Genomic DNA, 13,056 nt, shown 5'->3' with positions numbered 1-13,056 from the left:
AACACAGGATTCAACCTGACTGATTCATCACTCTTATCAAATCAAATTAATTAGGTAATCAAATTATCAAATCCATTCAAAGGCCTCTGAACATATCAGGGTCCTAAAACACAGGAGGACTACAGAGGGGCCTCCAGGATTATCCTCTCAGCTACAGGAGATGTATCTCACCCCCTCATGGGGCCCAGGTGTCAGACCCTTTTAAAAGTGACTCTTTATGTTCATTTATATTTTTTATTGAAGTCAATCAAACTTTAAAGAGACTGAAACAACGTGAGAAAGCCAGGAAGAAAGAGACACATGCAAACAGAGAAACAAGAGAGGAGACGCAAGGCACAGGTCTGTCTGTCCCTCCGTGTCTGTGGGACGTCCAGCCGTGTTCACTCCGGACTGCAGAATCGACCTGCAAAGAGGGTGGTCTTGGTGGGGATGTGTTTGATGAAAAAGAGGAAGGGGTGGTCAGCGATGAAGGTGAAGGGGATCTCTACAGATGTTATCCCCACGACAACACCAGTGGCAGCGGCCGCCTCTGTTCCCTCCTCGTTCACGTCCACATACGACTTGTGGACGACCTTGGACACGACCAGGTCGTTGGCTGGAGACATGCCTGTCACAGAGGGAGAGGGAGAACCCGCTGGTCAACCACTCAAACTGAATCAGCGTTTTAGTTTTTGTGTTTAAAATACACAGCCATGTCTCACCAGAGAAGTCGCTCATGGCCACATCGAAAGCGTCCAACATGCCCATCTTCTTCAGGACCTCGTTCAGGTCGTACGTCTCCTCCAGCTTGAATCGAGGAAGCTTCACCTCCACCGACCCCTGATTCATCATGTCCGGACGAGACCAATCCACAAACTTCTGATGGGTCAGCTCCGACTCCAGCTGGGGAGGAAACAACGTCAACCATCAGGGTGTGTTTTACATATGTTCAGTGTGTGTGTGTGTGTGTGTGTGTGTGTGTGGTCCTGTACCTTCTCCAGGCCTGTGCTGTCGTCCTCGATATCATTGGGCAGGAAGATGATCATACTGAGGTCCTCACCTACGTAGGGCATCTGTATAACCTGCAAAAACAACACAAATTAAAACACTCAATCATCTTCCAATCAGAAGCTCTCCTTTCCACCAACCTGTAAAACATACTTCATTAAGATGTGTTCATAAAATATTTAAATATCACTTTGCATGGTGGAAAAAAACACGCACCTTGATGTTGATCTCAGGAATGTCCCGGTGTAAGAATTTGCTCTTCTGTTGCATCATCTTCACCGGCTTGGTGTCGCTCTGTACGACAACAAAGAGACAAATCAAAGTGTTCAAGTACAAAAGTTGAGTATTGGACAAAATAAAGAACGGGGAGGACGAAGTCCGCGCACCAGAAGCTACTCCACTTAGCATGTAATGGGGAAACTGAAGTAGTTAAACCGTTTCTGATAGAGTCCTATACACGCACCTCAAGAAAGCCAAACTACATAAAACACAACAAAAATGGCAGATAGTATGAGAATTAAAAAAAGAAAAAAGCAAGTGTGCCAGCAGCAGTAGAACAATATCAAGTCTACATGAATGTCAGGGTCCCTTGATAAATGAGATGTAATCCCCCCACTTGGCTCCAAATCTCTCAACCTGGTTAAGTAATCTAAAAGAGAGACGCTCATAAGCTGCCACAATACCCAACTGTGAGAACTACACCCTGACTGGTGCTAATGTTGTCGTCTTCCATTCTGTGACTATAAGTTTCCTTCCCAGCATGAGGGCTGTTTGTACCCACTCTGCTTGTGCTAAAGGGAGGGCTTTTAGAGGGAAAGGATCACCTAGGATGACCAGGCTCGGGCAGAAGGGAATATTTACCTTGAGGATCAGTTTAATGTTTTCATGAATAGCTGACCAAAATGTTTGTACCAGTGGACAGGACCACAACATATGGAGGAGTGTACCAATACTCTTCCCACACCTCCAACAATCCGAGCTATCCCTCAATTTCACCCTATGAAGCCGAGAGGGCGACCAGTACATCCTGTTTAGCATTTTGAATTGTACCAGTCTAGTTCTAAGTTCTCGCAATGTTTTCTTACAATTCTTTAAAATACTGCTGTTGTGATATTCTGCATCCTCAGGAATACCATAATTTACAGTATTTTCCAGTTAATGTTGAAAAGCATTAACTCAAACTTTTTAGTGGAAAAAACCAATGTCAGAGAGCTCCCAAGGACTTGGGAGAAAGTGATAACAACAGGATGTTGATTAACAAGCTTTCCTACTTTCAGTCAAAGACCAAACCAAGATATTTATGCTTTGAAAGTTTTCCACAGTCCAAACTTTGGACAACCTCTATCAATCCTCAAAAAGACAACCAGATACGCTTTGGTCCAGCAGACTGACTGTCTTTGTCTTTCTCAGTCAGGAGTTTGAGTTCACTTAAACCTGTTGATGTCTTCAGGACTTCCCGGAAAACAGAATAGTTAAACCATTATCTGTCTATATGATAAATGTATATGTTCAGGTTGAAGATTTAAACCATGCCTGTTGTTTGTCTAAGTGTTTAAAATTGAACTTTTTTTCCCCTCCAACTGATTTTATGCTCTGTCGTAAAGCCATAAAACTAGACTGACCTTTCATCAGGTCAAGCTGACCATCTAGGAGCAATTAAGAGTACTACAGTCACTGTCCAGGACTTTGAAAAACTCCAATGTTGAAATCTGTATTAACGAAACGCAGATGCATCTTTTCATATAGATATTCGAAAATGTCATTTAAAAGACATTAAAATGATTCTTTTTTAGGTCGAAATCCGATGTGTAATAAAGGAATTACGCGTAATTAAATTTTAATAGGAATTGGACGTGGAACAACATTGCCATCAAGTGGTCGAACACCACCTGGGATGTGTAAGCTGTCTAATGGTCTCATAATTATAAATTGTGTTACGTAGTTACAGAAGACGTTATTTAAAGACACTAAGTCACTAAGTGATTAATCTGCGTTGTTAAAGGTTTTCTTATATAAATATTATTTTTCCAAACTTCAGGATGAAATGTAGCGACCGATGATAACCAGTCCTTTAAACCTGATATATTAGCCTAAAATATATGCTGTAATCTACATTGATGTGAATCTGTAAACAACTGATATCAAATTGAATGTAAGGTGATTTACATATGTTTAGTGTTATTCTTAAACTTAGTGAGGAATCTAAAACTTTTTCAGTTAAGACAACGCCTATACATTCAGGAGGAGGTCCTGAAACTCCCCCTTTTCTTGCCCTGATAAAATCCCTTTACAGAAGTCATACTTTAGGTTTTTGGGTAGTTTGGGTTTTGTTGGTGCTTGGTGCTTTGACTGGTGCTGTGTTTTTGGCTTTTTGCTTGTTGAGTTTTTGAACTCTTTAAGGGGCTGACTCTGCTCCATCGAGTCCAGCCAGGCCCAGCAGTTTTTCTGGAAGACGAACTCATCTTGTCTTCATCTAATTTTTAACTTTTCCTTCAAGGCAAAGTTTACTTTAAGATTTTTGTCGTAGGAACGATTCCTACTGAATTAACTTTAATTGCAACTTTTCACGCGTAAATCTTTGGATTCTAATCTTGTTTTGCACAAGCAAGGCCTTTTCAAGCTTTTCTTTGGCTCACCGCATGTTTGGACATTTTCCAGATCTGGATTAAAATCGAGATGGACATGAGATTAATCTAAGAAGGAAATTGGACTTTCAAAGACTTTCAAAAGAATTTATTTTTGTTTATATTCACTTGGAACGCTGAGACAACGCGAGCCAAATCACCATCCAGAATTCTCACTTTAAGCTCCAGACTCAACCTTCTATCTGGCTTACTACGGTTGCTGACGGACTTGCTGGAAACGGTTTATTGATCCAGCAGAGATAACAAGAATATCTCTGCTGAGATACCAGAAGTGTGTGGGCTCGAACTTCCCCAGGCAGTGCAGCTGTGATGAGGTGGATGGGAGGCAGTGGATGACAAAGGTCCTTTACAATGTGAAACCAGGGAGGGGCACGTTCTGGGGGAAGGCACCAGTGTGCAAGGTGTCCAGGGACAAAGGCATGATAGTACAATAGTAAATTCGGGATGCCCAAAACTCCCTCTACAACCGGTTTTTGTAATTTCGATAAATGAAGCCTTGGGCGCTTACTATTCCAGAGGAATCTATTAAAAAGCACATCTAGCTGCTTGAAATATTTTTGGGGGATTCTGATTGGAAGTGCCTGGAGGAGGTAATAAATCTTGGGTGCACAAGTCATTTTCAGTACATTAGCTTTCCCCCATAATGATAGGAATAAAGGGACCCATCTTACAATATCTGCTTTGAGTTGGTCTAGCAGGGGGTCCATGTTGACTTTAGCTAGGTCCACTAGTCTAGGGGGAATAATGATACCCAGATATTTAATGCCATGGCTAGGCCAGGAAAAATTTCCGCCCAAAAAGATGTTCCTAGGGCAGTCTGATGTTAAAGGGAGAGCTTCTGATCTTGACCAGTTAACTTTATAGCCTGTAAGGCGAGAGAATGTATCTATCATTTTAAGTAGTGCAGGAAGGGAGTGCTCTGGTTCAGAGACAAACACAAGGATATCATCCGCATATAACGAAAGCTTGTGTGTCGATTGGCCAATTTTTACACCTGAAATCAAGGGGTCCAATCGGATAGCTGTTGCCAGAGGTTCCAAGGCCAGTGCGAAAAGCCCTGGGGAGATTCCATCGCCTTGCCTCGTCCCCCTACCCAGGTCAAACCAGGGTGAGGGTATACAGAAGTTTTATCAATTTGATAAATGTATTAGTAAAGCCATATGACTCCAGAGTAGTAAATAAATAAAGCCACTCCACCCTGTCGAAAGCCTTTTCTGCGTCCAGGGAAATAACAGCCGCAGGGGAGCTATTTTTAAGCGTGGCCCACATGATTAATTAATCGTCTGATATTATTAACGTAGCTACGTTTAGGGATGAAACCCACCTGGTCTGGGTGGATTAAGGTGTGGATAACGTTATTAAGTCTATTGGACAGAATCTTCAACAGGATCTTCTCATTGAAGCCCAACAGTAAAATGGGCCTGTAGCTTTTGCAATCTGTTGGATTCTTACCACTCTTTAGGATAACAGTAATAACTGCCTCCATCATGGATGGGGGGAGGGACCCAGTATCAAACGCCTCCGTATAGACGTCCAGAAGCAATGGTGCCAGCTCTATAGCGTAACACTTGTAAAACTCGGCTGTGAAGCCGTCCAGACCAGGGGCCTTGCCAGAAGATGACCTCCTAATAACCGCCACAATCGCCTCAATAGTAATGGGTGCATCTAGCACCTTGTTGTTCTTCACTTAAAGTGGGGAGGTTTAACCCAGTAAGGAAAGATCTAACTTCCTCAGTGCTTGCCTGTAGTTCAGAAGCATACAAAGCGGAGTAAAAACGCCAAACTCTGCATTAATGTCTGAAGAATTAGTCACCAGGCCCCCCTCACTATTCCTGATTGCTGGAATAGCATTCATAGCCTCTCTCTGTTTTATATATCTAGCAAGCATTCTTCCTGCCTTATCCCCTTCTTCAAACTGCTTCTGTCTGGCTCTGAACAGAGCAAACTCTGCCTTCCCCGTGAGGAAAGAATTAAACTCGTATTTGAGACGGTTTAGGGAAGTTAGATTAGCAGGTGTCATATTTTGCTTATAGGCATTCTCAGCTAGCTGAACCTGCTTCTCCAATTCAGCTTGTTTGGCCATATTTTGTTTTTTCTGAAATGAAGCATGCTGTATAATATGTCCTCTGATAAAGGCTTTCAAAGCTTCCCAAGCAACTCCAGCTGAAGGGCTGTTGTTAAGTTAGTTTCTTTAAATAGAGCGATTTGATCTCTCGGAGACTCTTTGAAAATGGAATCTAGGAGAAGGCTTGAGTTCAATCTCCATCTAGGGGTCCTGTTTGATTTATTGAAGGGGAGGATATTAACCATTACATGAGCGTGATCTGAGATGTGAATACTTCCAATGCTGCACGAGACTGTGGAGGATACCTTTCCGGAATTTAGCTAATATGGAATTAATAAGCTGGTCTCTCAACGCAATTGACAAGATCTTTTCTACAAGATCCACTGGACCAGGGGAGTCCACCTGCCCGGACGGAACGAACGCTGCTGGGTACGTGATGGATCCGTGGAGTACATGGAGAGTCATATGCCTGGCAGTGCTTTCGGTGGAGGATGTTGAGGATGTGTACATATTCGGCTTCATGTTCACCGGGCTTGTGCTGATTGGCCTTGGCATAGCCCTTGGTGTACCGGAAAATTAGGAAGACGGCAGCTCTGGCGGGAGCACCGAGGCTGCCGGTCATGATGATCGAGATGGGCAAAGCGGTTGGAACACAGACTGTGGCACTGGCAGAGCTAGGCCGAAGGATGGATGGAATCTGGGGAAAGCTCACTGAGATGCAAGGCGAGTTGAACCTGTTGAGAGCCGGACTTGAAAAACTTTAGGGGGGACAGACAAACATGTGTCCCCCCGTCCTAAAGGAGTTTGTTGGATTTAATTTGGTTCCTGCAGACGAAAATTTTCCTCCACGGATGGACAAGGACGGAGACACGCTCCCAACGCTACCCACCCAAACCCCCCTCCCAACCCCCCCACATGCACCTGTTGTTTCTGCCGGAGGAGCCCAGGCCAAGGACGTCTCCACTGAGTGAGACTGTGTTTTCGCAATGTTATCAGCGAACTCTGAGAGGCGCCGAGGTTGTCTCCGCAGCACACGCAGTGTTTTCGCCGGCTATCGCGAGTGAGAACATTCTGACCTGAGCGAGCCCGGGGAAGCCAGGCACACACGCATATGACGCACGCTCCCTGCACACACCGTCTTCCCTCCCACCCTTACACACTCTGCTACTGTATGTTTGTGTTCAGGGCAATGTTTTTTCCCTGCATTCAATCTGTGCCTCCCTCTACAGGCATAGCATGGAAGTAGTGTTTTTTATGCCCCCCCTCCCCCTGCATCCTACCTGTAACATGCCCTCCCCCTTCCTCTCCAAAGGTTCCGAGATGAAGCCAGGTCAGCGCGAAGTATCGCTGCAGACCGGTCCTCTTTGACCAAAGCAATTTTATTGTACTTGTACCTATATCAATGACAAATAAATCTGATTCTGATTCTGATACCAGACAGTCAGAAACAAAGAAGTAGTCTATCCCAGAGAGAGAGCCATGAGGCGGCGAGTAATATGTATATTCCCTGGATGTTGGGTTATGAAGATGCCAGAGATCCACCAGGCCCTCACACATATCCTTAAGTATATTAACTGATCTACGTAGCTGAGATACTGAAGGCTGCCTATCTAACACCGGGTCCCACACCTGATTAACATCTCTGCCCAATATGACTGGCAACATTAGGAGCATACACGTTAGCTAAGATAACCGTGATGCCTTGTATCTCAGCTAAGACTACCAAAATCCTCCCCGAATCGTCCTTGGCCTCTTTGATGCATTTATATTGTAGATGGGGGTTTTTTTTCAGAATGGCAACACCCCTGCTAGAGCTAGAACCACATGCAGCAGATACATGTCCAACCCACCCTGTGTGTAGTTTACTTGCCTCCTGGTCGAGTAAGTGTGTTTCCTGGATAAAGCCCACATCACAGTGCTTTGACTTAAAATACGCCAAAACTTTTTTTCTTTTGATAGGTGAATGCAGACCCTTTACATTCAGGCTCAAATAACACAATCCGTTGTTGCTAAGTGGATGCATGTAGTGGATAGGCACCCATATATTCCATACTGCCATCTGCCAAACCGCCGCGGCTGAAATAAGATTACTAGGAGAGCGGCGCTTAATAACTCACCAGAGCCCATCCTGAGATTGTTAATAATAAGATAGTCCTATATAGGCACAGAGTGCCATTGAAAAAGACCAAAACCAAAACAGACAATATTAAGGTTCGGCTGCATCCTTAAATTAAATGACAGGTGGACATATCCAACCTGGAGTGCGGCATCTCTCTGAGCGGAGTATTAATGAAGCCCCACGCACGGCCCAGAACAAAATTTCGATGGAACAACTCACTTATATTTCTACTCTGTGAAATATAAAACCAGAAGGAAACCCGCACACAACATGACGGAGATGGTCAATTAAATAAAAGTGTACGTAACCTGATACATGATACGTGAAAAACAAACAGGCGGGTCCATCTGTGAATAGTAAGTCATACATACATAAACCTTGCGCGGGGAATGGGGGGGGGGCGTCAGACGTGTTATGAAATATGCCAGTCACAGGGTCCCGATGTATTCCAGCGCTCTCTTCGGGTCATCAAACTCCCGACGCCGTCCTCCCTCACCTGTTGGATTGACGACCAGCACGGCCGGGTAGAATCTTATGCAACGTTCATGGAGCATTTCCTTGCACTGCTTAAATCGTCTGCGCTTGTCGCTCACTGCCTTAGAAAAATCCGGAAAAATCATGATGCGATGCTCTCTCCATGTTGTCTGCCCCTTGTTACGGGCTGCCTGCAGGATCCGATCACGGTCTTGATAGCGTAGGAATCTTGCAACCATGGCCCTGGGTGGCTGGCCGTCCGGTCTGGGTTGAGCTAAGGCCCGGTGGGCTCTATCTATCTCCAAGCCCGTGGGAAAGTCGAGCCCCAAAATATCAGCGATGTCCGTGGCCACTGTGCCTGTTTCGCTGTCTTTAGCTGTAGCCGGAGTTGATTTAGGGCAGCCCGCACGCTCGGAGGCGGTATCACTAGCTGTGTCGGCCACTGTTAGCCACGCCGTCAGATTAGCGCTACTAGCGCAGTCAGGAGCAGTGTCGTTAGCCAGAGCCGATTTTAGCTTGACGCTGCTAGCCCGTTCTGAGGCAGACGCGGTAGTAGGCAGGGAGGCTGTGATTGGTTCATCAGATTGGTACCTCGTGGCAGACACTGGTTGAAGTTTTTACAGACTTACAAACTGATACAGATTCACTTTGTTCCTTTTTCAGAGAACCTGAGTTTTTAATTTCTATCAAGACCTAAAGACAGTTTCAACCAGAATCTAAAAAAGTGTTTCTGGAGGAAATGACCGACCCTGACTTTAACATTCTCTGTAAACACCATCATTCTTGCATTGGATGTATTGAATCTGTCTCTAACAAATAATTAAATATACTACCAACAAGATGCAACATGATAGAAAGAGAAAATGTAAATACAGAGTAACTGAGTGAATGAAAGCAGCTCTTCGGCCTGTGTTACCTTATTTACTCTAAACTGATACTCCACAGTGTCCTCCTCCTTGAACTGATGGTTCCATTTTCCCTTGAAGTAGACGGCGTTGATCAGCGCCAACCGGGTCGAGTCATCCACCGAACCCTCAGCCAGCAGGTCCTTGATTTTACCTGGAGAGCAGCGATGCTGTTTAGTGTGAGGCTGGGTGTAGATACATCAGAACAGAGGAAGGCACTGCTGTTGTAGTCTAGACCACACTAACCGAGCCCAGAGCAATCAGAAGTCCGCCCGAGGCGAGACCTCACAAAAGACTTTCTGGGCTTGTCTTGAGACCAGGAGTGATTCTGAGAACTACAACACTTGAAGGTACCTCATTTCTATTCAGGCTCTCATTGGCTAATAAAGGCTGTGAACCCAGAGTGGGAGGTCCTAATTTGGCCGAACAAAGTGTCAATCAAAAGGTCAGAGTACGGCCTCCTTTTGGATGTATTGCAATTAAGAGGAAATCTATAATGAAACCCCTTCTCATGAACTCCCACCTTGTGTGTTCTTCTCCACCCAGTCGTTGATGTTGACCCGGGCTTCCTCTGCCTTATGTTTGAAGTCCACAGACTCCAGCTCGGCGCTGTAGTGCTTCTTTGTGTCTGCGATGAAATCCTGAAATGAGAAAAGTCTTGTTTGGATATAACATCACAGAGAGAGGAAACCAGGGACTCCGAGCAGGAAGATGTAACATGGGACTTCACTGTTGAAAACATATGTTAAAATAAAGGTCATTCAAATCATTTCCTCCCTCGTTGCTTGATTTCTTTTTGCTTCCTGGTAGTTAAACCGAGCACACACCGTATTAAATCTGTAGGACTTCTCTCCGTACAGCCTGTTGGCCACACTCAGCGTGTACGCAGCGTCCTCCTTGTTCAGCTTTTTCAGCAGCTCTCCAAACTTAACATGGACTTCATCATCACCACTCTGGTTGAGGCACTGCAAAGAGCCAGAGGAGAGCTGTGTGTTAGCGTCAAACACTGATGATTGGAAACGTTGTCACTTTGCATTTCTTTCATTCAGTCTTTTTTTTTTTTTAATACAACCTTGCGCAGGTACGCTGGCAGCATGCTTTGCTGCTGCATCTGCATCCTCAGCTGCTGCCGCGTCTGCATCTGCGACCGGATCGGGAACTGCATCCTCGTTCTCATCTGAGTCTGCTCCATCATCGGCTGGTCTACCTCCTCCGTCTTTGGTTGGTCTCCCTCCTCCATCGGCTGGTCTCCCTCCTCCGTCTTTGGTTGGTCTCCCTCCTCCGTCTTTGGTTGGTCTTCCTCCTCCGTCTTTGGTTGGTCCCCCTCAGAGAATCCCAGGACCTAAAGGGGGCAGGAAGTCTGTCTTATCATGCAGATCATTAAATTCAACATGTTTCGTTTTGGTTGTGTTTGGCTTCGCAGAATGATGCAAAGCGTAAAGGAAATACAGAATGCTCCCCCTGACAGAGGATGTCAGAGGACAGTAGGGCCCTTGCACTCGGCCTTCTCTCCACCTGTGCTTTCACAGGAATGTCCCATCATGGTAAAAAATGATCGCTAACTTGATTGGAACCTAATTGACTAATCGTCCTGTTTTACCCACACACATGCAGCGTGATGAAGATCTAACATGTTCTGCAAGACGGTGCACTTTGTACATTTTTCTCCATCCGTCCCTCAAACAGGCCACCGCAATGCATCCTGGTATATGTAGTCGCTGACGACAGTACACTGCAAGGAGGACGACTCTCTCTGTCAGCATGAACACACTCTGCAGTTCTCTAATGGCTCATACAAAACTGTCTGCACACACACACACACACACACACACACACACACACAGCCAGGCATGCATGAACACACAGGAGTTCCTCTCCCTAACTGATGACTCTCAGGCAGGATTACTGGATTTCGTTACCCTGGAGACTCTGAGTCACAGTCAGGTCGCTCTCAGTCCTGAAACTGTTGCTGCGTTGATCAACATCACATCTGTTGCACCACCAACATCATCATGTTGTGACTTTGGAAGCTCCCTTTCCTCTTCTCCTGCTCTATCTGCACCAGTGAAAGCTGAATCTTTACGTCTGTATCGTAATGTGTCGTTTATCACAGAAGCAGAAACTGTGTTGAAGCTTCTCTGACAACAACGCAGCAGCCAGCATGTCCTCCTTCTAACTTTAGATTCTGCTCCAGCAGCAGAAAGCTGCTCAAACTAGGATCAATGTTGGAGATGCTTTTGAAACATGGAGAGAGGTTAGAACGCAGAAAGCTTTACAGACCCATGCAGAGCTGGCTAAACACTGAAGCTACAGTGTCCACCACATGCAGAGCTGGCTAAACACTGAAGCTACAGTGTCCACCACATGCAGAGCTGGCTAAACACTGAAGCTACAGTGTCCACCACATGCAGAGCTGGCTAAACACTGAAGCTACAGTGTCCACCACATGCAGAGCTGGCTAAACACTGAAGCTACAGTGTCCACCACATGCTGACCTGTGTGAGAGGAGGGCGGGAGACAGCTCCCTGTGATGATTAGAGTTTAGACTACAGTACTCATTTTAAACACTAGGGGGCAGAGTGACAGACTGCTCCTTTAACTTGTGTGTTGGGAATCTTCATGTAAAAACTGAACCTTCTATCGAATACAATTAAAACAACATTTAGATTTAAAAATGTGTGAATATGAGGAATAATGTAGAAGATAATTTAAATATCTCTTATGGTGGTGCGTCACTGTTTTACTGTACTGATATTTTTTGTCTTTGGTTGACAGCTCGTAGAGAAATCTGAACTCTTCCTCCGAGCCGGAGCAGAAGGAGCCCCACCACGGCACGGAGTGAGGAATGACAGTACTCGTAACTCTGTGTGCCACACCTCGTCTCCCACACAGAAAAAAAAAGAAAAACCTGCAGTGACCAAAACTTGTCCTCCCGTCTCCTCAAACACACTGCGAGAACACATCCTATCTAACTAACTATCTATTGAAAGTCCAGCCCCACCCCTTTCTTCTTTGTCTTTTCCTGCAGTAATGAGGTGGCTTCATTCCAGCAGCACGGTGAACCAGCACAGTGAACCAGACCCCCTGACTTCATGACATTTCAATGTCTGATTCTGCTCCAGATGGGTGTGTTAACATGCAAACTGTGACTTTTCCCTCTTTATTATCAAACCCTGTTTAGGCCATTGTGTGTGTGTGTGTGTGTGTGTGTGGTTGTGTGTGTGTTCTGTACCTGTGACATCTCTACAGCCGTGTTGCCTCTGGCCCCCAGCATCACCATGGCGAGAGCTGACGAGATGCTGAGGGGAGAGTAGAAGATATTGGCCGTCTTGTCGTCTTTGCTCAGCTTTTTGAACAAATCCAGAGAGAAGGTGTTGTTGGCCTTGGCCAGAGAGAGAGGTGGTGATGTTGAAGCCATGGCGTCCAGTAAAAAGAGGAGACTTTTAGCATCCACTGGTATCTCACTGCCCTGTGTGAAGAAGATAAAACGTTTCAGACACAAGTGAAGGTGAGGAAGTTTCTCCTTCTGCGAGAAGAAGCTGAACGATCATTTGAGTCTTTGGCTCATATCCATCTTATTCAAACCTAAAGAGAACTATGCAACAACTTTTTTTTTCTTTTGCAACCTCCTCCACTTTCTAAACATGTGCAGACAACATTCTCCAAAGCTGACCACACTCAGTAAAACCCCATTACTGGCTAACCAGGAGCTCAGTCCTGCTCTCTCTTCTAAAAATCCGATCTCACAGAGGCGTCGTCCTGTACTCACCTTCAGACTGAAGTGATCCAGTGAAAGAAAGTAAGACTTGTTCTGGCTCTGTGGGGTTTTTCTCTCTCTCTACGACACACCCAGGATCAGGC

The 13,056-nt window shown here is 45.3% G+C and overlaps 1 protein-coding gene across 1 annotated transcript; it reads right to left on the bottom strand.

Moving 5' to 3' along the window:
- Positions 1 to 191: 191 nt before the first annotated feature.
- Positions 192 to 13,056, bottom strand: LOC306834794 (leukocyte elastase inhibitor-like). The gene is made up of 10 exons (XM_079360989.1): positions 12,965 to 13,056; positions 12,428 to 12,664; positions 10,268 to 10,537; positions 10,023 to 10,160; positions 9,719 to 9,836; positions 9,207 to 9,349; positions 1,204 to 1,281; positions 972 to 1,061; positions 702 to 882; positions 192 to 607 (listed from the first exon to the last, which is right to left on the bottom strand). The coding sequence occupies exons 2-10, from the start codon at positions 12,611 to 12,613 to the stop codon at positions 381 to 383; spliced, it is 1,431 nt and encodes a 476-aa protein (XP_079217115.1). The 5' UTR covers positions 12,614 to 12,664; positions 12,965 to 13,056; the 3' UTR covers positions 192 to 380.

The sequence above is a fragment of the Symphodus melops genome (genome assembly GCF_947650265.1).
Source record: "Symphodus melops genome assembly, chromosome: 14".
Classification (NCBI taxonomy): domain Eukaryota; kingdom Metazoa; phylum Chordata; class Actinopteri; order Labriformes; family Labridae; genus Symphodus; species Symphodus melops.
The sequence above is the reverse complement of the archived record's forward strand: the minus strand, read 5'-3'. Positions and strand labels throughout refer to the sequence as shown.